Genomic DNA, 27,778 nt, shown 5'->3' with positions numbered 1-27,778 from the left:
GAGTAGGTGAGACAGTTGATTGGCTTGATCTGTTTGGGAGGCATCTAGGCAATGGTACCAGGTCCTGGGCTCGCTGCATGAGATAGTTGTTTGAAACCTGGGACTTATACAGGGACGCTTGGCTCAATCTGGGAAGAGGGGACTGGACCTGCCTGGACTGAGTCTATCAGTTCAATCTCAGTCCTCGGGGGTGGCCTTGATCTGGAGGAGGTAGGAATGGGGGTGGGCTGGGGGGAAGGGGAGGGAGCAGGAAGGGGGAGAACAAGGGAATCTGTGGCTGTTATGTAGAACTGAATAGTATTGTAAAATAAAATAAAGAAAAGAAAAAAATTCATCTAGGTTAATTCTTACTGGAGAACTTAATTTCTATGGGACTGTTAAATTCGTAGGGGAAAATATAGTATTGACCTTTCATTTGTTATTGCAATGACACCTGGGCATATGGGCATCTTTTGTTGCCTCTGTTTCTGATATGAACACATCAGATTGGGCTTACACACATGATGTGCCACCCTGCCTCAACCTGGGGTTAGGAAGAGTGTAGGTGGACCTCAACAGCCTGAACTGGGGCCAGGTTTGGGGATTGTGGAGGGTGCAGTCAAGGCAGGGTTAGACAGACTCAACAGGCTAGACCTAACAGCACAATGTGTAGGTTCAAGTGAGTCTGAAGGATGGCTATCGTGTAAGTAGTCTGGTTTGATGAGAGTTGCCAGGATGGATGTGCCAGGGAAAACACAGAGCACATGTAGCATATCTGTTTCTGTGTGCCACATGACTGGGCTAGAGGGTTCTTGGTAGAGAAGGGTCTATGATCTAGTGAGTCTCAAAGGAAAGAAAATGAACCAGGAAGAGTTCATGATCCATGAGAAGCAATTGCAGGCCTATAAGGATTAGGAGTGGGCGGTACTCCAGAGAATGAAGGTAGAATATTTATGTCTCCATATCAGCAGGATAAGTTAAGATGTTTCTGGTGATCAGGTGGGTCCCATGGGGAGACGAGGATCTAGAAGGAGATCAAGATCCTAGACAAGCAGCTGTGGAGTGAACAGTGTAAAGGGGTACTGTATCTAGAAGTGCAGGTCTAGAATAATTCTTCTTTATTTGTTTGAAAAGTTAATATCTTTATATACTGTAGCTTCATCATATTCACTTCCAAATCCTGTCTACTCACTCCCGCAGGTCACCCTCCCAACCATTGGCTCCCATTTTCATGTCCTCTCTGTTTTTTCATTCTGTGGTTCTCATTGTTGATTTGTTTTATAAAATCTCTCAATCCAATTAGTGGTGTCTGGTAGAAAAATGACAGACCTTCTTGGGTTGGTATTATGCAAGTCATGTGCAAGCAGCTATAGCTGTGGTGAGTTCACGAGTACAACAGCCATGTAATGTTCAGAAAAACACATCTCACAGCACTCCATGCCCTCTAGCTCTTTATTCTTTTACCTCTTTTGCAATGTTCCCAGAGTCTTGGGATATCCCAAGATATCCCACTTAGAGCTAAGCACTCAACAGTCACTTAATCAGCATTTTCGCTATAGGTCTCTACATTGATTACTGTCCACTACACAGAGAAACTTCTCTGGGCACAGTTGAGTATAGGACAAAATCCCACAGAGCATTGCTGCTGGCTTGAATTCTAGCATGTTATCACATGGACTGCCTTTGTGATTACCATTGAACTGCCTTTTGTGACTGTTACCTTTTTTAATGTCCAACCTCTGTGTGAAGTGTTTGAATCTTATCTGACTTCTTCCTGAAGTGTTCAAAGCCTCTGGAAAAACTTGGGTGTGAGGGACGTTAGGAAACCAAGATTCCATGTGACTGAGAATTACTTTGATTTATTTCCTTAAGGGAAATTCAGGAAGAGGTTTGGGTATGCAGAAATTGATTTGTTAAGATGTAAATTGTATAACCATAAAAAAAAATGGTCTTTTGCAAAGCAGTGGTAATCAGTTCACCAGAAACTGGCTTCCCTGCTGTTTCTAAGCCAAAATTCACCCTGGAGTGACCCTGTTTCTCCCACGGACCTGCACAAAAGCAAACACTGACAGTCGAGAGAAGCAGTAATCTATGGGTATAAGTGTAACTATTCAGAAAGTGTATTAACATTATGCTCATCTAGCAAAAATAGCAATAGGTCTTTCCCTAGGGCCTATAACCTCCTGAGTCATGAGCTTTAGACCAGGTTTACAGATGTGAATTCCCTGCTGTGGAATTCAAATCTAATTAGAAATTCCTCAAGTTTAATCATGAGGCAGATGACTACTCTACAACCTTCATGTCATTATTGCATCTGTGAGTCTGTCTCACTTAGCATGTCAGTATTGTAGCATCCAGGGTCACCATCTGGTAGTATCATTGATGTTTTTCCCACAGTGTCCTCATAGCACTTCCTAGTACTATGACAGTTACATAGCATGGAAGAAGTTTCATGTCTGTTCCAACTTGGAATCTCTAAATCCTGTAACAAAAGTATGTTGTATCTTCAGCAACAGGGTCTTAACTCTAGTTCTGGGTGACCACCAAGAGCAACAGCAACAGGCTTTGCTGCTTTTGGAGTCTCTGCATCCTCCCTGACCAGTAACTCTTAGAGAGGTACCCCATACTTGGCATTGGGATTTGCCTTTAATAACTCATAACTCATGTCTTCTGAGGAAAGCACAGTGTACCCACTGCTCATTTTCCTACATTTATCTAAGTTATATTTTTGATTAGCTTACAAAGTGGTGTGGTTCTATAGGATCATTTATACATCGTTAGTTTTGGTTTACCCATATCACCCACTCCTCTCCCCTGTCACACAATCCCTATTCTCACTTAAACATTGAACCACTTAAACCTCACTTAAACATTTTCAATCACAATGGTTCTACTCTGTCTCTACCCCTCCAGGCCTTTTACCCTATTCCTCTATTGGGCTCATTATAGCTTCCTGATCTCCAGAAACACTCCAAATAAGTCTCACATGGTCCCAACTCTAAATGAAAAGCTACAGGTAATTAATGGATGCTGAGAGAGAGAGACAGAGAGATGAGGTTATCCAATCCCAAGTGGTCAACATTAAATACACAACAGCAACATGAAATAGACTCGGCAGAATGTGTGTGTACATGCATGCATTATGTATGTATGTATGTATGTATGGATGGATGGATGGATGGATGTAACAATCATTAGAGAAGAAAAGGAGAATTTGACAGGAAAGAAGGGGACACAGGAGGAATTGGAGGGGAGACTAAAAAGGGTAGAAATGATGTAAATATGGTATAGATGTAGTTAATTCTCAAAATGTAACTTAAAAGAAACTTTAAAAATGTCAAATTAAAATGCAAATCTAAATATAAGGATCATCATATCATATATATGTTATATGATCCACAAATAACAGGAAAAAATGGCATGGTTGCCTCACTAAGTAGAATATTTTCCATTCAATCAATTTTATGTGGATTTTGTATTGTCCTTTTCTTATTTCTACATGTATATGTGTGTTTTGAATACATGTGTGTGTGCATCTTTGCATGTGTTTGGGCATACATAGGTGGGGGGGGTTATAATTTGTGCTTGTGAGTACCTAAATTGATATCTGGAATCTTCCTTGGTTGCTCTCCTATATTCACTGAGACAGAGCCTCTCATCCATGCCCAGAACTTGTTCATGGAGCAAGTCTAGCTGGACACCTTGCTCTGTGGATCCCTTGACTCAACTTTCTAAGCCTGGAATAACAGGGGCCAAAATGCAAATGCATCATGTACAGGGAATTTTGAGAAACAAATTCCAGTCCCCATGCTTTCGTGTCAAACTCATTAACTTGCTGCCCCAGATGTTATTAAGTGTGACAGAACTGAAGAGGACTTAGATGTGTGCATGGTAGCAGATACATCCCAGATGAGAGGTCTTGGAGAGCACAGCTGAGGAAGAGCTGAGCCCTTTCTTTGCACCTTGGGAAGACATGGCCTGAGTAAGGCAGACTTTGCCCACAGACATGAGTGATCAGCATGCTATGCTCAGGAGATGTTAGATGTTGTCCTACAGAAGACAATGTGAACAGATCTATAGATCCAGATTTCAAGGAAAGCTGGCCCCTGAAGCCAGGCTCTCAAGGGCTAATTGTGTGATAATATGCTCTCACCAAATTTTCTCCAGTACTTTGGCCAAGGCAGGACAGGTAGCTGCCTTATACTTTGCGAAACTGGAAGGTGCTGAGGATTGGATTCTGGTCCATGGGGCATCCTCCTATCTGTCTTATCTTGAGTTCCTTCCAAAGAAGATGCTGAGATGAGATTTGTGGTCAGGTCCACCTGGAGAGAGGACTCCTCAGATGCACTGGTTGGAGGAAGGGGGAGTGTGGCAGGAGGGAGGAAGTCATCGAAGTGTGCTGTGTGAACAGTGGGGCAGGTGACATCAAGAGCAAGTGTGTTCCTGTGTTTTCCATTGGCAGGACAGGAAACAGAGACTGGGAAAATTTTGTTATTTCTGTTTGATTGATTGTTTGACTGATTAATTGATTGACTGACTGACTGATTACAGCCCAGGATGTTTCCAAACTCATTGTATGGAAAAGCTGGCCCTGAACTCCTGATTCTCTTGCCTGTTTTCTGAGTGATGAATTACAGGACTATACAATCATGCTTAATGGCCTTTTTGTTTGTGTGTTTAGTTGGTTGGTTTTTTGTTTGTGTTTTTAGAACTTGTATATTTAGTTACACTTCTGGAGTTTGAAGTCCAAAAATAGAGACTACAACTTCTCTGCTTAAGAAAAAAAAAAGTATACAGGCAAGAGGCAGCCTGCAGGAGGGAAAGGGAAGCCCTTCCCACAACAGCTTGTCCATTCCTAGAAGAAAAGTATTGGTCAGCTAATAAGGGGCCTGCCCCATGGCTCTAAAACCTTAGTGCCTTATTAGACCCTTGTCCCCTTAGTGCCATACAGTCAACTGAGTTTCAGTGTGAACTAAAGACACCCAAACAGTAGTCACAAACAAGGCTTGTTGTTACCAATGATATCTGGAAGGCCTGGGGAGAGGGGTCCAAGACTATGTCGTGAAACATGAACTCTAACCATCCCAAAATCATCCCTTCAGACCCACAATCTCAGAACTTACAGAATGATGTTGTCAGGACTGCAATGGTGGAGGCCATTGTGATCTCTCAGGAGCAGACATTGGCTACAATGTCTATAATCTCCCCAGTACTCCATGGCCTCTTGCAGTAGAGATCACAGCCCCCAATTACAGATGGGAAAGCTGAAGCACAGTGGAGCTATGGGGTCATCTCAGACTGAATGAGAACAGAGTTGTACCTGTGAACTCACTCTTTATTCTCAACCACTAGAGCAGATCTGACATAGAGTAAAACATTAATAAATATCTAAAGTGTGAATGAACATTGTACAGCATTATTATTAATTAGACTAGTGAAGACTTGAACGAGATCCTTCTAGTCTAAATCTCACGTTCTTTGCACTGCCCTGTTCAGAATATCCCAGTGCCCACAGCCAGTCTGTCGTACAGCTTAGACAGATGTCTAAGTTTATCCAGGTGTTGAAGGGCGGAAGGAAGAGAGCATGAGAAGAAAGAATGAAAGGAGAAACAACTCTACTATGGACACTTACGCTCCATTCTTCTTCCCTAATTTATGATTCATTTCAGAAATACATCAGAATGAAGGAAGAGAGAATCTTTACCACACTGCGTCCTGGAAAACCAAGGATTTGCTTCAAAATTTCACACAGCTATTACTTCTACAAAAATCTTACCCAAGAGGCTGGGACACCTTGGTGTGGAAAAGATGGCGTAAAAGTAAACCAGAGGAGAGGGGACATCTGATTGAGATCCAAGAATTCTTTTATCCAAACCCAGATACCCAGGAAGAGCCTCAATTAGTCATTTTAGAGGGGGCTGCTGGGATTGGGAAGTCAACGCTGGCCAGGCAGGTGAGGAGAGCATGGGAGGAAGGCCAGCTCTACAGGGATCGCTTCCAGCATGTCTTCTACCTCAGCTGCAGAGAGCTGGCCCAGTGCAAGCAGCTGAGTCTGGCTGAGCTCATAGCAAAAGACCAGACTGTGCCTGCAGCTCCCATCAAGAACATCCTGTCTCAGCCCGAGAAGCTGCTCTTCATCCTGGATGGCATAGATGAGCCAGCATGGGTCTTGAAGGAGCAGAATCCTGAGCTCTGTCAGCACTGGAGCCAGCCACAGCCTGTTCACAGACTGCTGGGCAGTTTGCTGGGGAAATCTATCCTGCCTGGGGCTTCCTTGCTGCTCACAGCTCGGACCACAGATCTCCAGAAGTTCATTCCTTCTTTGGGGCAGCCACGTTGGGTGGAAGTCCTGGGCTTCTCTGAGTCTGGGCAGAAGAAATATATCTACAAATATTTCACAGAGAAAAGAGAAGCAATTAAAGCTTTTAGATTTGTTAAATCAAACCCAGTGCTCTCGACCCTGTGTGTGGTACCCTGGGTGTCCTGGCTTGTCTGCACTTGCCTGAAGCAGCAGATGCAACAGGGAGAAGACCTCTCACTGACCTCACGGACCACCACAGCCCTCTGCCTGAAATACCTTTCCCAGACAATACTAGCCGAGCACCTGGAGACCCATCTCAGAAAGCTCTGCTCACTGGCTGCTAAAGGAATCTGTACAAGAAGGACCTTGTTCAGTGAATTAGCTCTCCAGCAGCAAGGGTTGTCTGAGGATGTCATCAACAATTTCCTGAAGGTGGGTGTCATTCAAAAGCAGCCCAGCTCTCTGAGTTACAGCTTTGCCCACTTGTGTCTCCAGGAGTTCTTTGCAGCAATGTCCTGCATCTTGGTGGATAGTGAGGATAGATATGGTGATATGGAAAACTACAGAATTGTGGAAACACTGATAGAAGTGTATGGAAGACAGAACCTGTTTGATGCACCCATTTTGCACTTCCTATTTGGTCTTTTAAGTAAAAAGGGAATGGGAGAAATGCAGAAGATCTCTGCCTGCAGGTTTCCTTGGAGGACATGGTTGTACCTGCAATGGCACATCCTAGAGGAAGCCCTATACCATCAACCATATTCTCTGGGTTTACTCCATTGTCTGTATGAGATTCAGGATAAGGAGCTCCTGACATTTGTGATGGAAAATTATCAAGAAACAAGGATGCATGCCCCAGTGGATATGCTACATCCAAGGTTCCTGACAAACATGAAGCATCTGCTGGTCCAGACAGACGTGGAGCTCATGGTGGTCACTTTCTGCATTAAGTTCTGCTGCCATGTGGAGAGGCTTCAGCTGAATCATGGTGGGCAGCAGGAGAAAGGGCTGACGGCCCCAAGGATGGTTCTGTGAGTATGCAGACACAGTCCTCTCTCCAGCTTCCCTGTAGATCCCATGAGCACACATGTTCTGAACACCAGCAGCACTCTTAGCTGGTTCCATGGCAGCAGCATACGGGTCATCAGTAATATCTAATTGCTAAATCTGATTATCTTTCTGTGCTTCCCTCTGTGTGCCTGACTATGTGACAAGCTATGAGCTTTTATCTCTCCCTATGCCTCGGCAAGGACCACCTACCTTCTCTGATTCAAATTTTCCTCACCCTTCACAAGGTTCAAATGGCACACAGTGACTCATGCTGTCTCTTACCATGCTTTCTCTCTGAGAGACTGCTCACTCAACTCCTACAGACACTATCCCCTATCCCCATAACCCCATAAAGATGACCTTGGCACTGAGGTCCTTCTATGATCACCTCAGAAGGTGTGTATATATATGAGAGTCCCTATATTTTTCCTGTCCAGATTACTTCCCTATATGTGTCAATGAAGGCTGCATGGGCCTGGCACTCAGCCTGAAGGCTTCCTAACTACCTGCCAATCCAGCAGCAGTGTAGACCTCCCCTTCCAGAGTCTCCTACCGCCGTGCAGAAGTGATGACTCAGTATCAATATATGTTTCTCTCCTCTATAGATGATTCATTAAGTGCTGATTTTATGTCACACCCTACCAATCAATTGCAAGAGGAGATGTAGAGTTGCTGCCCCGAGGATTTCAAAACTGGGAGAGAAGATAGCGAACTCCTCTAATTAGGACATGACTGTTGCAATAATAAGGAACATGCTAGTGCTCTTGAGTTGAGGACTTTAACAACAAAGCAAGAACCCATGTGAAAAACTCAAAAGTAGTAGAGCAAAGGTTGGAGAACAGGAAGAAGATGAAGAGATGAGGGGAAACGGGTCAAAAAGAACAAATGTGATCAAACTTTCTTACATGTAGGAAGTTGTCTCAGTGACTCTCACTTTATATGATTAGAATGGACCAATAAAAACATGCTTGCTGTAGAAGAGTGTGATTTACCAATTATCAAAACAATAAAAATTAGTATATGTGGTGATATATTGTGTACCCTAATAAAATTGCCTGAAGATCAGAGAACAGAACAAGCCACTAGATTAAACATAGAGGCCAGGCAGTGGTGGCACACACCTTTAATCCTAGCACTCAGGAGGCAGAAATCCATCTGGATCTCTGTGAGTTCAAAGCCACCCTGAACTACATGAGATTGATTCAGTCTAGGAGGGAAACAGAGCCAGAGAGTGGTGGCACACACCTTTAATCCCAGTACTGGGAAGCACACACATGTCTTTAATAGATGGGCAGAGAAAGGTATATAAGGTGTGAGGAAGCAGGAACTAAAAGCTTTTCAGACTGAGGAGTCCTAGAGGTAAGACGTGGCAGTGGCTTGTTCCTTTATTTCTCTGATCTTTCAGCATTTGCCCCAATATCTGGCTATGGCTTTTCTATTAAGACCTTTAGAAATTTGAACAACAAGTATCCTCAAGAATTCAATTAAGGACAGCAGTAAGAACTGGGATAGCTGAGCTTGGTCGTACATGCCTGCCATCCCAAATTCAGAAGACTAAGGAAAGGTCAGAAGTCCCAGTCCAGCCTGGGCTACATAGGGTGAGGCTGTCTCAAAATATTACAGTCAAAGGATGTAACTCATCGATAGAGGAATTGCCTAGTGTATTGGTTAATTTTCTGTTGCTGTGATAAAACACCATGGCCAAGACAACTTATAGAAGACTTCATTTGGGCTTATGGTCCAGAGGGATCGGGGTCCACCATGGCAGAGGAAAAGGATGTTAATTGGAGCAGCATCTGATAGCTCATTTCTTGAAGGACAAGCAGGAAGAAGATGGAGTATCCTCTGAATGGCTCAAGGCTTTGAAATATTAAATTTTGCCCCACTGACATATTTTCTCCCACAAAGCAACACCTCCCAAGCCTCCTCAAAGAGTACCACCAATTAAGAGCCAAGCATTCAAATGACATTGATTGGGTAGCATCTCATTCAAAACACCATACCTAATAGCCCAAGTCCCTAGGTTTGGTCCACAGCATGAAAGTAAAAATGTGACATGCCCTTTAATATTTTCTCTATATACTTTTATATGGGAACATTAAGCCACACTATCTCTGTTGTCTTATATTCACATTTATTTTCTTACTGACTCAAGATTGTCTTCTCTGCTTGCTAATGGTCTAGTACAATATCATTCTGAATAGCCTTATGATATTGCCTAGGGAGAATACCTTGGTGAATTGGATCATTTTCCTGTTCTTGGCCAGTATAAGTTGTTTCTAAGTGTCTATGGTTACAGAAAAGTGAGCCTTGAATGACCTTGATACAGATGTTGCAAGTAGAAGTGGTCTGCTGTGGGACTTCAGAAGAATTCAGAGTATATACCGAGACAGAGACCAGATAGGGCGAGAGAAACAAGAACAGCAGCCTGCTTGCAAAGGACAGTGGCCTTAAGAGCCTGGGAACCACACCAAGGGAGAGAGAGAGGCTTCAGCTGCTAGTGAGAAAGTAAAGTTGAGGGGAAAATTCAGACAAGGCAGGGAGACAGCAAGGAGGCCTTTGCACACTAGGCCACCAGGGGTGGAGGCTGGCCAAAGTCAAAGAATCCAAAATGGCAGGTGAGTGTCTTAGTTAGGGTTTCTATTGTTGGAAAGAGACACCGTGACCACAGCAACTCTTACAAGAAGACATTTGATTGTGGTGGCTCACTTACAGTTCACAGATTCAATCCAAACCATCATGGTGGGATAAGGAAGTGTACAGACAAACTTCTACTTGTACTGGAGAGGTAGATGTTACATGTTGATATGCAGGCAACTGAAAGAACTGTGTCACTGTGCATGGCTTGAGCATATATGAGACCTAAAAGCCTGCCTCCACAGTGACACATTTCCTCCAGCAAGACCACACCTACTCCAATAAGGCTACACCTCCCTAAATTTCTGCTCCCTTTGGGGGCCATTTTCTTTCAAAACACCACAGTGAGCAACAGCTTCTGTATGTGTGTGGCTCATAATGGTGCCTCATGTTTTTTTGAATAGCACATTCTGAAGTTCCACTTTCAGTCAGTATAAATACTAAACATGCATCAAAACTAACATCTTTTGGGGGCTGGGAGAGTGGTTCCACCCTTAAGAGAACCTGATGCTCTTTCAGAGATTGTGGATATTTCCCAGCACCACATCAGATGGCTCACAACTACCTTTATCTACAGTCCCAGAAGATCTGATGCCCTGCTTCAAGCCTCTGCCAGTTTCTCCATGCATAGAGTACACACAGACAAGCAGGCATACAAACATACACTGTCTTAGTTCAGGTTTTTATTGCTGTAAAGAGATGCAATGACCACAGCAACTCTTATAAGGAAAACTTTTAATTGAAATGGCTCAGCTCGCTTACAGTTTCAGAGGTTCAGTCCATTTATTATCATGGTGGGGAGCATGGCAGTGTGCAGGCTGCTGGAAGTTGACTCACATCCTCAGTGGTATCCTGAGGAAAGGAGACCTCAAAGTCTGCCCCCATGTGACACATTTCCTCCAACATGGCCACATGTCATGGACTGGCCCATCAGGGGTACCACGACCATAGGGGGACCAGAGCTTGAGTAGTCAGGAAGGCAAGGATTCGGTGAATGACAGACAGACAACACACTCAGAAGTGGTTTGAATCTGCTGCAATTTTACTTCTGCAAATCAGTAGTTTATATACAGAAAAGAAAACTATCAAGTCATACAAGGAACAACAAGAGGTTGGTAATAATTCAATTACATCATCTTTAAAAACAGTAAGCATATAATTATTAATTGGCGCTAGACATATCCCTTCACTCACAAGAACTTTATGACCCAAAGAGCAGTCTGTATTTTTTAAACTTAGTACAGTTCCTAGACTTGTGTAGGCTTCTTGCAGCTGTGTCCTTCATCTTTATCTCAGCTGCTCGCTAGTTTATTATTCATTTTTACTTTTCTGGTTCTCATGACCCATTTAGCCAATTTGGATGCTGCAGATCCTCCCTAAGTCTTTCTTCAGTTCTTTACCATATATCTCTTCTAATATAAAACCTTTTTACCTGCTGGAATATGGACTCTTACACTTTTACACCTGTAAAGGGAAAGGGTTTTGTTGTAGTCCTTAAGTTTTCCATGGTGAACTTCCTCAACAGAGGGGCCTACCATCTGCCTCCTATGAGATAATGCTTTCTGCCATAAATCACTTTAGTTGGGATTCCTAAAGGATTCCTAGTGGGTGAGTGTTCATTCCCTGGAAGTGCCTGAACTATTATACTTTCTATTATCTAGTGGCTTGAGGCTTGAGGTCTTTAAGGAATAGTTCATTCTGCTATATCTAAATAAGGTCCATGTCCAGCTTTCCCTTTCCTCCATAGTTCACAACCCAAGCATTCATTAATTTTGGCTGTGTTTTATAGATTAATTAGAGCATTATCAGAAAAGCAGTTATACAGAACCCATAGCCCAGAGAGCTCATGATCTGTGAAGCACGTCTCCTTCGAGAAGGAGGAATAACACGGGCACTCTGCCAGGGACCTCCAGGGAGCTTAGTCCCGTGGGACACGAATCTCCCGTCCACTATTATTGACATAATTGTTCATGTCACACGGATGACACTGGATTTGGTGTGGTAGCCACACCCACTCCAACAAAACCACACCTCTTAATAGTGCCACGCCCTATAAGATTATGAGAGCCAGTTACATTTAAACTTCCACACATACAAAAAGTAAAAAATAAATAATTTTTTTAAAAACACCATCCTTCAAAGTTTAGTATTTGGTTTTTCTTAACATCTCTGGTTATAAAAGAATCCTATACTTTTGTTTCAGTCAAAGTTGGCCACCTTTAATCTGTGTTTTTGAACTTGTGGTTTTATTTTGATTTTGTTTACAGTGTTAGGGATCAGATGTTGCACACACCAAGCCCTTGTGGTTTGGAGCTCAGCCTGATTTAAAATTCACCGTTCTCCTGCCTCTGTAAGCTTGGTTTCTGGCATTAAAGGAATGGACTACCACTCAAGGTGGTTCTCTCTCTCTACCTCTCTGTCTTTCTCTGTCTGCCTGCTTGTCTCTGTGTGTGTGTCTCTGTCTCTCTCTCTGTCTCTGTGTCTATCATTTACCTCTATGTATGTCTGTCGATTTCTCTTTCTGTCTATCCTGCTCTGTCCTCTCTGTGTATCTCTGTCTCTCCCTATCTACTTATCTCTCTCTATTCATCCTCTCCCCTTTCTCTTGTAAAGATATAGGGACTATATGGACCAACACATCTACAATAACGTTTATGACCATGCTTAACATCCCACCACAGAGTTGATCTCAACCTCTTCTTCTGTCCAGTTTTCTTTTATGAGATTCTAGAATTCTTTTCCAAAAGAAAGCAGTTATATTCTCATCGAAAGGAAGAGATTGAGTTACCAAGGTCCCCTTTAGTGCCAGGGTCTGTGGTTGGTATTGTAGATTATAAAGAAAAGATGCTAGCCACCTGTTCACACCTTGTGGGACACTTAGACAGAGTCAGAAAGAGACACACAAAATGAACACACAGCATGCTATAAGGATGTGGATGAGGAACCATGCATCAAAACGTTGGAGCAAAGGAGCATGTAGAAGCTGGTGAATCCTGGGGGTGGCATATTGAGGCCTGGTGCTCAGAAAGAGAGAACCCTAATCTGCTGTGTGGGGCTCTGTGAACACACAAGTTATATCCCTCATGTCCTTCTCTTTCTCTTTCCCCCTCAGGTCCAGGTGGACCCCAATCACTAATGACAGTTGGAAGATTTTCTTCTCCACTCTTAAGTTCACAGGAAACCTGAAGGAGCTGGACCTAAGTGGAAACCCACTCAACAACTGTGCACTGCAGAGTCTTTGTAAGACCCTGAGGTACCCTGGATGTCACCTAAAGGCATTGTGGTGAGTCTGGCTTGGGTTCTCCCCTGAAGCTAGGATGGATGGCAGGAGAGCAAAGCAAAAGCTGAGTCTGGAGTGAGACTTAGTAGTCTTCAAATATTCACCAAATGTTCTTGACCACACCAGTAACAGAGGCCAGACTTGTTATGGTAATCAAATGGCTTCTACTCTTGGGGATCATGAAAGACTGACATTCAGCAGGGAGCCCCACTAGCTATTGATAACAAGAGGCCCATGAGGTCCGCAATGGAGCAAACTTCCTAAGGAAGTGGCTACAGCAGAGCTCAAGAACACGGAGTAAGAGGCTAAATGAATCAGGAGGGGAGAAAGCTCCAGGCCCAGGGAATGGCATCACCCAGTCCCTCCTGCTCTCTGCCCTTGTAACCAGCCTTCTACTCTGTTTGTATGGACTCCATCTTTACTAAGATTTCACATAACAAGTGAAATCACGCCCTATTCTATGGCTGGTGAATTTCACTTCAGATAGCTCTTGAAATATACCTGGGAGTTGTCCTGGGCCTCATGGAGCTCTGCCAGGGCAAATCACAGCAGAGAAGTGGTCCCCAACCTGTATCCATTGCTCCTCCAGCTCAGCTGGGGGAAGCATGGAATTATCCACCTAGACTAGAAAAGGCACTCCAGAGAGCTAAACACTGGTAGCACCTCATGCCAGGGCTCACAAAATGAGACGGGAGCTGGGTTCCCAAGAGCAGTGAGCCTGGAAAAACTGATGGTGATCATCTCCCATGCAGCCTTGTCAACTGTGGCCTCACATCCATCTCCTGTGCGTACCTGGCCTCAGTGCTCAGTGCCAGCTCCAGCCTGGCTGAGCTGGACCTGCAGCTGAATGACCTGGGCAACCGTGGTGTGAAGCAACTTTGTAAGGGGATCAGGAATCCAGACTGCAACCTCAGAATCCTGTGGTAAGTAAGACCCCAAGATTCCTTCTGGGCAGAAGGTAAGGCAATGGACACAGGTGTATTATTAGATGACAAGACATAGAAAAGAAAAGGGACAGATAATGCACAGTCAGCCTGGCTCCTGGCCAGGTGTGCCACGACTACCCTGGGACTTGGGTAAGTCATTGTCTTTTTTAAAACTCAGTTTCCTCATCTATTAAATAAAATGTCACACCCACCTCTTAGATTGTAATGACACAAAATGTACATATGTAAAAACTAAGATAATACCAAGTGGGTAGCTGGGCAGCATGGAATCACATGTATTAGCAAGGCTATATATCCTGAAAGACTCCCAGGTTTGCCAGGACAGTGATTTCCTCAATTATTTGTAGCTAGAGTTTCCCTGCCTGGCCCACAGTCAGGACAAATCTTTGTCACCCGCCAGTCCCACAGCCGCTCAGACCCAACCAAGTAAACACAGAGACTTATATTGCTTACAAACTGTACGGCCGTGGCAGGCTTCTTGCTAACTGTTCTTATATCTCAAATTAACCCATTTCTATAAATCTATACCTTGCCACATGGCTGGTGGCTTACCGGTGTCTTTACATGTTGCTTGTCCTGGCGGTGGCTGTAGTGTCTCTCTCTCCTTCTTCCTGTTTCCCCAATTCTCCTCTCTCTTTGTCCCGCCTATACTTCCTGCCTGGTCACTGGCCATCAGTGTTTTATTTATATAGAGTGATATCCACAGCAATTATTCATCCATGAATTCATGCATTCATGCATTCACATCAGGACTTCTATGTGTAAGCATTGATCCAGACCCTAGGGATACAATTACAAACACACGTGGCTCTGTCCCTCTGAAGCTATGTGGAAAGAGACAGACATAGGTCACCCATCAGCACATGACTCTGTACTGACAAGCTCTGCTGAATGCTGTGGAGTCAACAGTATTGTGAGAATGTCATGCTGTGAGAGATTCCACATTATTGAATGGCTCAGGAGGGTTTTCTGAGTCCTGAAGAAAAAGTATGATTTGGGTGGGCCAAGCCGAGGCCAGGGCCCAGACAGAGGCAGAGTTGGGGAAAGCTCTGGAAAAGAAAGAGGCAAAGGCCTAGACAGTCACCATGTTTCACTACAGCAGCCTGAGATAGTCCTCTGTACCAGAAATGGTGCCATTCCCCCTGAACTACAGTTTCACACACACTCAGAAACCTCCAAACTAGAGCCCTGGAGACCCTGGTCCTCCACTCAGCCCCTTCATGCTGTCTCTGAGCTTTTCCCTCTCCTGTACCTCCACCTCCCCAGGACAGGCCACAGCCAGTTTCTAGTGAACTTCCCAGAGGTTGCTGGCCAGTGCCCTTCATGGGCTCAGAGAACCACGGAGGCTCCCGATCCCTGTACCCAGAGTCTTCTGGTTCTTCCAGCCAGCAGGAGAAGCCCATCAGGCCTGTTCCCCGAGACTTCCCTCTGTCAAGTCTTCTTCTTCAACTCTATTATTGCTATTATTATGTTATTTGTGTGTATATATATGTCACTGGTTCTCAAGCCTCCTAGTGCTGTGACACTTTTATAAGTTTGTCATGTTTTGGCAACCCCAAGCCATAAAATTATTTCTTCTTTACTTTATAACTATAATTTTGCTACTGTTATGAATTGTAATATCTGATGTTTCCAATACTCTTAGGCAACCTCTGTGAGAGGGTCATTAGACACCTCCACACACAAGTCGCAAACCACAGGTTGAAAACCACTGGTATATATGAGTATAGGTGCCCCCAGAGACTAGAGGAGTCAAAGTCGCCCAGAACTGGAGTTACAGGTGGATATGAGCTGCCTGATGTGGGTTCTGGGCATTGAACTCAGGTCCTCTAGAAGGGCAGTATGTGCTCTTAACTGCTGAACCATCTCTCCAGCTCTGTGGTTTGAATGCACAGGAGCAGTTGGGAAGTTAAGGGTTTTCTTTCCACCCTATGGGAGCTGAAACTGGCCCAGCTGCTTGGCACCTTTGTTCCCAAGTCTGCTTTGAGTCATGACTGTTTCTCACAGGCTGAAGCGCCTGTTCAGAGCTGGCGTCTGCTGCATGTGACAATGCTTAACCTCTCACAGGTGCAGGACCCTTTCCTTGTCTGTGCCTCACAGTAGGCAGATGGGAGTGGTATAGCTCTGGTTATGGACCGAGAATGTGAAAGCCCAGAGAAGGTCACTGCTCTAACACCCAGAAATCCTGGAACTTGAAGGTCATAAGAATGGGACCAGCAGACCTCAGGTAGTGGCTGCTGTGTAAGGAAAATGCTTCATCGCTTAGCACTAAAGGAAAGGGGGAGGGAGGTGAGAATGGAACCAAGGCTCTTTCTCTCAAGGAGAATACCTGTGATCCCAGCACCTTGTGTTTACTTTGAAGAACTGCCCAGATAGGGAGCATGGGAATATGGCCATGACCTCCAGCTACTGAGATTGCTGATGGCTACTCCGTGGCCCCTTGTTAATATGACTCCCCTCATCGATGGCCATGTTCCCTTCCCTAGGACAGTCTGTCTCCAATGACCGACCTGTGAGGAAGGGGCTATAAATGTCAAGACCCTTATTTCAGCTCTGGAAAATTCCAAAGGTCCTCATCCTGGCTTCAGATTTCCCTGCACAATGACCAACCTTTGGCCAACAATGACCAAGAGTAATACGGCTCCTCACTGACTCCATCTATGGACAACAGAGCCCAGAATTCTGGACCCTAAGACTTCATAATCCTGTGGTGGATCTCAGAAGAAACATCCCCCTCTTGTGCTTACAGGCTGGACCAGGCCCCTCTTAGTGACCAGGTGATGATGAAACTCAGGGCCCTGGAGGCAAAGAATCCACAGCTGCTCATTTCCAGCACATGGTAAGGAGTGGGCACAGAACTCCTATAGGTCAACCCAGGCCCTATGTGGCTGGTCCAGAGCTGAGAGGTGGGAACAGGGTCCTGAGATGATGGAAAAGACAAACAGATCCAGAGATCCAGGAACCACAGCAACAAGAGTGAGATTGTGTGTGTGTGTGTGTGTGTGTGTGTGTGTGTGTGTGTGTGTGTGTGTGTAATAGTTATATGACCTTAAGAAATAGAACCATATAACATGTCTTCTTAATTTCTTCAATTGGAAAAAAAAGAATATGAAAAGCTGATTTAGTGGTGAATCCTCTGACACAGCAAGTGTGATAATAGTAGATAAGAGTAGCCAGCAGTGAACCCAGACCACTGGACAATGAAAATATATATAGTCACCACACCAAGGAGAGAAAGACACAGACAGAAAGACTCTTAAGGGAAAAAAAAAACCACGATGTGTATCACTGTCCCAAACCCAATACTCAGACACATGTGCACACACACATACACACACTGTACTATGGGACTGAAGAGAAGCCACAGGACAGGAAAGTCATCTTCCACCCCAGAGATTGTGCTGAAGCCCCATATTCTTTCACTTTGGCACATTTCATTTCATGACCATTAATCCCATCTGTTCTCAAGTTCCTAGCTGCTGTGACACACTCGAATGGAGGGTGTACTAAAGACTTAGGAGGGTCAGCCACTCATTAAACAGACATTCCTGCAGATCTACTGTGTTTCATACACTATTTTGGGATCTGAGGGCACATCAGTGAACAAGGCAGGCATGACCTCAGTCTATCAGGGAGGAGACATTTGTTCCTCCACAGTCATATAATTGTACCTGGGAAGGATATTAGTGCGGTGCTCATCTGTCTTATCTCATTGAAAGCTGAGGAGAGATGAGGTGAACTCTCAAAGATGGGAAATGAGGGATGAAAAGAAGGAGAAAATTCCAGGCAGACATAGAGGTTCTAAGGAAGCAGAGAGAACAGTGCACATGGGGAAACCATGTGTGCGACCATCTGCTCTGCCTCACTATTACCTGGGAGCTCCACAGAAGTGCAGGTTCTCAGGACCCATTCCATCCCTGCTGACTCAGAATCTCAGGTGGGGAAGCTTCCTTCAGTGAGCTTTCTGACTGAGCAGCCTGTCCAGGTGACATTTGAGCATAGTGATTTGAGAGCCACTGGTCTAGAGGTCAGTGAGCAGGAAAGGGTGACATAGAAGGACCCAGAGGTGAACAGAGACCACAGCAAGAACTATGACCCATCCTAAGAACCTTCTGTTTCTCCCCAGAGGAAATGAGAGGCTTTCTAGCACCTCAGTTATGAAGGGGCATCTCTACCCATTTTTTATGGTCAGCTACTACATAAAAAATGAGCTAGAAGGAACCAGATCAGAAGCAGGGATGCCTGCCAGAGGATGCTGCAGAGGTTCAGGACACTGCTCACCCCATACTGGGACAAGGATGGAGTCTGTGGAGGGGGAGAGTAGAGAACAGAAAAGAGAGAGATCTAGAAGGTACTGTCTAGGTGATTAGCATTGAGGGTGAGTGATTATTAGTTTGTATTGTGCAGTTATAACACAATGTCTGACACTGGGCACTTAACATAAAGAACTTAAGATTATTTCTTGCAGTTCTGGATACAGGGAAGGGTAAGGGCATGGACCCTGCATCTAGAAAAGCCCTTCTTCCTGTTCCATTCAACTGTGCAATTGGGAAGGCTGAGAGTGAGAGGCCAAGGTGGCTTTAGTGACAAGTCCTGTCAGGCCACAGGAATCTATGTCTGTGATGATAACATTAACTCCTTTGTTAAAGCAGAGCACTCATGATCTCACTGTGTCTTATCCTTCATCCCATCAGCACTGTGGCTTTGGGGATTATCCTTCCTATGTATGAACATTGGGATACACATTCAAACTAGAGCAAAGGAAGGGTTGATGTGATCCCAGTTCTGGGGTATGGACACCCAGGATAATGGGGGCATTCTTAGAGATACAACCCAGAAAAGAATCATAAGACTGAGTTCAAATTCAAATGCCTTAGATTTTATGTGGGCATATCATGTACACAACTCCCATTTCTCTGGTTTTTCCTGACATCTGAGGGAAAGAACTTGTCTGTGTGTAGGAAGCCACGTGTGATGGATCCTACTAAGAAGCGGGTTAGAGAAGAAATGGATGATAGCCCAAAATCACGTAAGCGACAGAGACTACAGTCAGGTATGTGATGAGTTCAGACTCAGCATCATGATTGCCAGATGAAGGGACATCTTTGAAAGGAAGTCATCATTTCTTTCTTTTTTAAATTCATTTTTTTAGAATTTTAAACATGAGTATGAGTACTGTATTTAGATTATTTCTTTTCCTCTGTCTGCCCACTTGTGACCCGCCTACAAACTCTCTCTCTCTCTAATTCATGAATTCTTCTTAAATATTATTATTAAATATATGTGTGAATACATACATGTATGCATATGTACATATTAATACAACCTGATGATCCCATTTGGTGTTGGTCATGTATGCATCTTTAAGGCTGACCATTTGGGACTGAATAACCTGTTATGGAGTTCTTTCTGAGGAGAACTGATTTTATTCCTCTATAGTAGCTGTTATCTGTGACTGGGGCCTTGTGAGATTTCCCCCCATCCACAGTATCATGACAACTAGTATTGTCATTGTGTAGATCTTGTAGAGGCAGTGATATTGTTGAGATTTCATGGGTGCAACATCCCTGTCACATACAGAAGACATGATCTCAGATGTGCTGGAAATCATTTCTATCGCCCTGTCTCTGACATGGACCAGGACAGTTCTCCACAAAGAGCCCCACCCCTCTAAAGGTCTTCCGCTACTAGAACGCAGAGGGAGGACTGCTTCCTTCTCTCCCAGCCTTGCGGGTTGGTGCTGCCCATCTTTCAAGTCTCTGGCTTACATCAGGCTCTGTACCAGGGCTTCCTGTCTTATTCTGAGCTCCTATGGCCTGGGAATCACCTCCCCATCCCTGATTATTCATGTATTCAGTTAGGTTCTTTTCACAACCTACCCATTGGAGACATGTTAGGAAAATTAACACTTATGGGCCAATAGGAAATGAAACACAACAGCTGGGTAGGGAGCAGATATTAGGGTTGTAGGATCACTCAGAAGGCAAGCAGTGGTAAGAAAACAATACAAAATGCAATGTATGTACTATATATAGTATATATAATATGCATATATAGTATGTCACACACACATACACACACACACACACACACACACACACACACACATATATATATATATATATATATATATATATATATATATCATACACACAACCTGGAAACAGAGTTTAGCCTTGAGCCAGCACTAGGGAGGGCTGGGGAGACATAAAGTGACCAGTGTCTGGCTTCTTCTAGAGGAGGGGTGCTCACAACTTGTACCACCAGAGACCGTCCATCCATCTCCACCGGACTCCGCAAGAGGCAAGCACCTGGAACCCCTGGGGACTGAAGATGACTTCTGGGGCCCTACAGGACCTGTGGCTACTGAGGTGGTTGACAGAGAGAAGAACCTGTACCGGTGAGTGAGCTCTGCCTGGCAAAGGCTGACTTTCCCCAGAACACTTTCCACAAGGGATCCCCACAGATAACACCCACCTAGTCTCTACTGTGCCACCTACTCACCTCACCAAGGCAGGTCACAAGGCCAGGAGTGGAATAAGAAGTGTGAGCTATTATAAAAATAGGGATCTTTATCATAAAAATATTTTCAAACATTTATAAAACAGGAGAGCACAAGAACTTCCCTGTCCAATTACTCAGCTCTAGCAACCATTTTTCCAAATTTGTTCAAATACTCACATTCATCCTCTGTCATCACTGTCACAGTATTGTGAGTCCAGGACATCAAGTGACTTCACACACAAACATTTCACTATGCCTCCCCCATAGTTCAGACAGGACCTCGTCTTCCATAACAAGCACACCATTACCACATCAACAGAGCTGAAGGGAGTCCTTCATTCCATCTAAACAGTCTGTGCTATACTTTGCTTATTATCTGAATTGTAATTTTTCTGCAGATTATTTTATTCATGATGTAAACAGCATCAGACCTCTCGTTATATTTCATTTCTCTTGTCTCTTAGATATCCTTAAATATATACTTCAGGAACATAAAGTCTAAAAACTGAAGATGTACCTCAGTGGTAGAGCCTCTGACTAGTGTCAAAAGTCCTAGCTTAATCCACAGAACTTCACACACACACACACACACACACACACACACACACACACACACACACACACACCTCTTTCATCACCACAGGAATATCTAACTGCTCTAGGTATATGTTACCTGTAGGTTTGCATTAGATCACTCAGTACTCATAGGTCCATAAGATGGTGTTGACGTTGTTACCCCTATGTAGAGATGAGGAAACAGATTTGGGGGTTAGGTGACTTAGTCAGGGATCCACATACAGCTAGAAGAGGAACCAGACCTCAGAGCCATCTGGCTGAAGTCTGCTGTGTCCCCAGCACTGCACTGGGTCTGCACCCAGTAGAGGAGCAGAGCTGGTGTTCACTGGTGTCTGCCTCTCCCTCGTCTAGAGTTCAGTTCCCTGTGCCTGGTTCCTACCACTGTCCCAACACAGGACTCCGCTTTGTGGTGACAAGGGCCGTGACCATCGAGATTGGATTCTGTTCCTGGAGCCAACACCTGGACAAGACTCCCTTGCACCACAGTCACATGGTGGCTGGGCCTCTGTTTGACATCAAGGCTGAGCAGGGAGCTGTGGCTGCTGTGCACCTCCCTCATTTTGTGGCTCTCCAAGGTAACCAAGGGAAGCATAAGGAGTAGAGGGGTGGTAATGGGAGGAGTTGACAGGTCACATAGCAGACAGTAGAATGGTGGTGATGAGGAAAGGTCTCATGGCTTCCTTAGCAGGGCAGAGCAGGTTATGAAGGTGGACACTGAGATGTTTTGTCGTCCCTTCTCATCTGGTTTATCTTCTTTGAAGCACATGTCTCCCAACCTACTGACCTTATTTCTGCTTTACCTGAAGGAGTCCCTGAGTGGAATCCAGCTCAGAGCAGAGGAAGATAGTGTTTGTTCATGGTGATAAAGGTTATGAGCAGCTCCAAAAGTGATCTTAAGAGGGTAGATACAACACCTGAAGAAGTCATAAAAAAATAAGGTAGAAATACAGACTGTTCCAGGTTATATAAGATCCATGAATAAAAAGGTTCACTGAATGACCTCTCAGGATTCTTGCAGGATCTTTGACTCAGGCACATTGCCTGGCCTCAGCTGCTATCTGAAACTGTGCAGCATGACTCAGTGACCCACCAATGTAGCATCTTTCAACCCCCCAAAAAACAAAAAAACCTATAGTGATGACATTGCCAGGTTCTGTTGACAGTTTGAGATGTGGCCACCTTGGACCAGAGCTGTATGATGTGCTGACCATGGGAAACACTTCCTTGCATTTACATTTGTAGAACAGGGAACACCATCACTTCAGGCTTTCTGCCTTTAAATGAATGTGGATCTTCACAAGATGAGTCGGTGAAGAGTGAGATTGTCCCTCGGGCCCCCTTTCCTGTTGTCACCTGCTGCAACCTTCCCCTCAGTGACGCTGCTCTCTCACAGCTACAGCGGATTGTGTAGAGTCATCCTGGGTGTTTTCTGTTCTGAAACTCCTCCTGCCAAATTAGTCCCTTGTGTTTAAATTCATCTTCACTCAAATTCAGCGCATTAACACAATGCATCTAGATTCCTGACAAAACTGTTGGATGAATGGATCCTTTCACAATTCCCAATGGAAACCTTGCTGCTCTCTGCAACCTCACGGACTGGCCTCCACTGTCTCTCTCTCAGCATTCTTGTCTTCCTGCTTCCACCCAAATGTCCCCGTAAGCTCTGCTCTCAGCATGGAAGTGCTTTCTTAGTCCTGAGTACAAAACTCTTCACATTCCAGCCACAAACAGATCCAAAGCTGAAGAACTACATATTTGGTTTATTACAACAAAAACTTGAATCCTGGTATCAATTTTCTGTCCAGGTTTACTTTACGTATAGCTCAAACAAAACACTTGACCAAAGAAACTTGGAAAAGAAGGATTTTCTTTGCCTCAGAGTTAAAGGAATAGTTACTCGTGACATAGAAGTCTGAGAACATAGAGCTTGTGTCACCTGGTAACCTATGTCAACAAAGTGAGCAGAATGATTGTGCTCATGTGACTTTCTCCACTTTACACATTCCTGGGTCCTAGTCTATACAATGGTGCTACACACAGTGGATAGGTCTTCTCTACTCAATTGATCCAATCAAGATAATCTCCTCCCATCACCCCCTGAGGCCTGTATCCAAGTTGAATCTAGATTTCATCAAGTTCACATTTGACATTAACTATTCCAGAGATCCATCCAGCTTGTTCAGTGAACAAAGGTACCCTGGGTCTCTTTCATAATGTCAAAATTCTATTCTGCCAAGTGATCAGATTAACAGTGTATGTTATCATGGCCTGACTTTAGTGTTAATGGCTTGCTATTTCCTCTGATCTCCAGGCAAACTTTATTTATTAACATGCAAATAAAATATCACCATCTTTCAGCATAAATAAAATAAAATAAATAATTTTATTTATGAATAAAATAAATAAAAAAATTCAGCATAAATAAAAGAGGACCACAGTCCTCTTTCATAACAGCAAAACTCTATTCTGCAACTAACAATTTAGAGGAAACTGCCAAACCCAAAACACTGAAGCTGGTGATGGCAGCCTCTCTAAGAACCTCCTGGTTGTGAAGTTTCTGACAGTAGCCCCTTTGGCTGTATTCTTTATAGCATCTTGGACGAGACCATGAAGAGCCTCCACTCCACTGTAAATGCTCCCCCATCAGCTAGACAGGACCGAGGGTAAACTGCCTCCAGTGAGGGTCAGTCTGCATGACTCTCAGTCTGGCAACAACTCACACTCACCCTCACTGGCATGGTGATTGATAATGAGGAAACAGTTGATAGTTCTGCTGTGCTGTCATTGGACGTTAATTAATAAAACTTAAATTTTGGTCATAATTTTTCTCATGAACATCAAAAAATAAATACAAACTAAATGGAAATCATAACCAAAGCAACTTATAGAAGAAAGATTTTATAGGGACTCACAATTTCAGAAGCTGTGTCTGTGACAGGGAGCATGGCAGGGAGCATGGTAGAAAGCAGGCAAATTGGCACTGGAGCAGTAACTGAGAGCCTGTGCACAAGGAGGAGGGAGAGAAAGAAAACTGACAAAGGCAAGAGATTTTGAAACCTCAAAGACCACCAGTGATAAAGCTCCTCCAACCAGGCCACACCTTCTACTCCATCCCAAATAGTTCCACCAAATACAGGGGCCCATTCTCATTCAAACCACAACAATCTTCTAAATCATAGAGTGCTATTTTTCCAGCCTAGCATAGATCAATATGAACATTAATTTTACATCTCTTGAATCTGTTCTTTTACAGAGGGAGAGGTAGACATCTCCTGGTTCCATGTGGCCCACTTTCAAGAACATGGGATGGTCCTAGAAACCCCAACCAGGATAGAACAGCATTATGCAGTGCTGGAAAACCCAAACTCCTCCCCAATGGGAGTTCTAATGAGAATGATTCCTGCTTTTGGACACTTCATCCCCATCACTTCCATCACATTGATCTACTATCACCTCAATCTCAAGGATGTGACATTTCACCTTTACCTGGTCCCTAATGACTGCACCATTCGGAAGGTAACACTGAGGACCACAAAAGTGAGTCCAGGGTGGGCTGAGAGAAAACTTGAGATGCAGCTAGTGAGCTCCTTGGAGAGATTCTTACTGGTAGTGGGGATACAGTTCTATAAAGGGAACCCGTGTGCGTGTGTGTGCGTGTGTGTGTGTGTGTGTGTGTGTGTGTGTGTGTGTGTGTGTGTGATTCTTCCCTCTTCTTGGCCCCCCTCACATCAGCATTTCCCCCAAATGGCTTTGATGCCCATTTACTAATCCCTGCACAGCTTTCTATAGCCTCTTTCCACCCATCAGAAGGATGGGAATTCCCCATGCACAATCTGTAGCCAACACCCTTCTTCTGTGGCAGCATCCCTGTTCCCACAATGAATGTGACAGTGGCCAATAAGTCAATAATCTGTGTTGCAGAATACCAGATATAAGAGTGTCTAGGGTGTGTCACCACCCCACCCCACAAAAAAATCTACTAAATGATCATCTCACCTTATTCAGAACAGATTTGTGGGCCAGAAATCTAGATAAATCACTGTCTGCAATGTTCCCTAGGCCATTGATGATGAAGAAATGAAATTCCAATATGTTCGAATAAACAAGCCACCTCCAGTAGACTCTCTTTATATTGGTTCCCGATACATTGTGTCTGGTTCTGAGAAGCTGGAAATCATCCCGATGGTGAGCATCCAGGTGTCTGCTACTATTCAAGGTCGGATGGCAGGCTTGGGAAACCTGTGGGGCAGGTTACAAGGTTTTAACAGCAAACCGAGATTCAGGAGAAAACAATTGGGATATGGGATGATCAAGAATACATCCAAGTTAGGCAGAAAGCAACTTAAGGGACTGAACAGGAATACAGAAGGCCTGGAGAATTGAGAAATTAGATTCAATATGGCAGAAAGAAGGGCCCAGCATAACATGGAATAGAGAGCAAGCCCTGGCTGAGGCTGTGTGAACAGGACTTTCAGGATGAGCTCTCACTCATCCTTAGGTGTTAGCATTTGAATCTAAAAGGTCTCCTACAGGTGTAAATGTTTAAATACTTGCTCCCCAGACAGTGGTAGGATTTTGAGAGTTTGTGGAAACAAATATGTGAGGCCTGGCCATTAGAAATCGATCATTAGTGTTAGGCACTGAGGGTTGTAGCATGCCCTGCTCCAACCTCATGGTATTATTTGCTCATCCCCTGGGATATTATGAGCCCTGCCATAATCTCCTGCCACCAAGAATGGAGCTCCAGCTTACAGGAATTTCCCACCATGAAACTAAACAAGATAAACCCTTCCTCAAGTTGCTTCCTGTGAAGTTTTTCTCAGAGTGATGAGAAAAGAAACAGCAAGATGGGGTCCTAGCTGGGTCCTTAACCTTCTGAATGTGTGTTCAAAGGCTGTGGGTTACCTCAGTACAAAGACAGCAAGTGTCTGATGTGGTGTGCAAGATCAAGAAAGTATGGGGGTGGGGACAGCTCTCCTTCACAGGACGAGTAGTTCATTCTCACACAGTAATTCTTTCTCTCTTCAGGAACTAGAGCTGTGCTACCGGAGCCCTGGAGAATCCCAGCTCTTCTCTGAGATCTATGCTGGCCACATGGCTTCAGGGATTAAGCTGCAAATCAGAGACAAGAAGCATATGAATCTCATATGGGAAGCCTTGTTGAAACCAGGTAAAATTAGTTTAAGTCCAGATACTCCAAAGGTTGAAGAAAGGCAATGAGTGGTGAAAGGTATATTGTCATTAATTCCTGGTGTCATGAAATAGTGAGATTAGTTATGTGTCTTTTGCTAGATCCAAAACAGGTGATCTGACCACAGTTTAAACTATGACGCTGTGTTAGTCAGCTGTTCCCCATTGTGAGAAACTATGTGAGAAAACAACTTAAAAATAGAACGGTTTGTATTGATTCATGATCTTAGAACCAAATTTCAGTTCATGGTCAGCTGCCTCCATCTCTTTGAGACTGAGGAGAGACAGGATATCATTGAGTCGAGCTTGTGAGAGAGGAAGCCGTTTGCCTGGTAGGTCTGAAGTACAGAGGGGAGAGGCAGTTAGAGTGAGAGGGAGGAAGGAGAAGAAGGGGAAGAGAGGGGGAGAAAAGGGAGAGGAGAGGAGAGGAAAAGAGAGGAGAAGAGAGGAAGGAAAGGAATGAAGTCCTTGCAAGATGTTCTCTTCCAGGACATCCCTCTAGTGCCCTGCTTCTTCCAATGGACACTCATATAGTTTCCATTCTCAGTACTCACATTAATGAGTGCATTAGTGTATGGTTTCATTCATATTCACAGCCCTCAGGACCAGTCACCTTTGAATACGGATTCAGGACTAATCCTTCAACACATCTGCATTATCATGGAACACATCATATCCAAATTACCACACACCCTAAAGCCCCATTTTCTCAGTCCTCTGTCCTGATTTCCTCCCCCATTACTCTTGAAATGACAGACTTTGAGATGTACAAATCATCTGGTACCAATTCACATAATATCTCAGCTTTAAAATGTAGGGAATTTTGCTAATAGGAGATACTCAATCTCAAATCCTTACAAAATTTTAAATGAATTTTGTGTTTTGACAATTTTATACATATGTACAATGCTTTCTAGTAACTCCACCCTAAACATACATTCTTATCTCCCTCCTACTCCTGCCAGCCCCTCCACTTTAATACAAATTTCTTCCCCACATTCAAAAAGTCTTGCCTTGTGTCCCTCAGAGTTTAATTGGGACCATCTGTGTGCGCATGGGTTTTACAGTAAAAACCTAGTGAGCTCAAAAGCAGGGATACAGATGGATTGTATACCTCCCTTGTCCCCATCATCTACTATTTGTCAATACTTTAGTAGTAAGTGGTACTGTCCCTGGGAGCTGCTTCCCCATGTCCAGCTGACTGATGGGCAGGCTCTACTTGTGTGGGTCCAGAGACAGTAGGTGCAGGTGATATGAGTTCATGATGGCTCTGGTCATGTCAAGCTTAGAGGACAGCACGTCACAGTCCTTCTC

General features: G+C 44.2%; 2 protein-coding genes across 2 annotated transcripts in view; both read left to right on the top strand.

Moving 5' to 3' along the window:
* Positions 1 to 27,778, top strand: part of LOC121826470 (NACHT, LRR and PYD domains-containing protein 1a-like) — a 265,206-nt gene that overhangs the window by 12,718 nt on the left and 224,710 nt on the right. The gene's annotated exons all lie outside the window — the stretch shown is intronic.
* LOC121826471 (NACHT, LRR and PYD domains-containing protein 1a-like) overlaps positions 1 to 27,778 on the top strand; it is a 44,609-nt gene that overhangs the window by 11,229 nt on the left and 5,602 nt on the right. Inside the window, exons 2-11 of the mRNA XM_076542817.1 lie at positions 5,649 to 7,311; positions 13,080 to 13,250; positions 14,000 to 14,170; positions 16,944 to 17,033; positions 19,156 to 19,247; positions 20,432 to 20,594; positions 21,626 to 21,849; positions 24,528 to 24,790; positions 25,334 to 25,459; positions 26,303 to 26,444. Of these exons, the coding sequence (XP_076398932.1) occupies positions 5,649 to 7,311; positions 13,080 to 13,250; positions 14,000 to 14,170; positions 16,944 to 17,033; positions 19,156 to 19,247; positions 20,432 to 20,594; positions 21,626 to 21,849; positions 24,528 to 24,790; positions 25,334 to 25,459; positions 26,303 to 26,444 (3,105 nt within the window). The remainder of the gene's footprint in view (positions 1 to 5,648; positions 7,312 to 13,079; positions 13,251 to 13,999; positions 14,171 to 16,943; positions 17,034 to 19,155; positions 19,248 to 20,431; positions 20,595 to 21,625; positions 21,850 to 24,527; positions 24,791 to 25,333; positions 25,460 to 26,302; positions 26,445 to 27,778) is intronic.

Source organism: Peromyscus maniculatus, chromosome 8 (assembly GCF_049852395.1).
Source record: "Peromyscus maniculatus bairdii isolate BWxNUB_F1_BW_parent chromosome 8, HU_Pman_BW_mat_3.1, whole genome shotgun sequence".
Lineage (NCBI taxonomy): Eukaryota > Metazoa > Chordata > Mammalia > Rodentia > Cricetidae > Peromyscus > Peromyscus maniculatus.
Note: the sequence above shows the minus strand (reverse complement) of the source record. Positions and strands in the feature narration are given on the sequence as shown.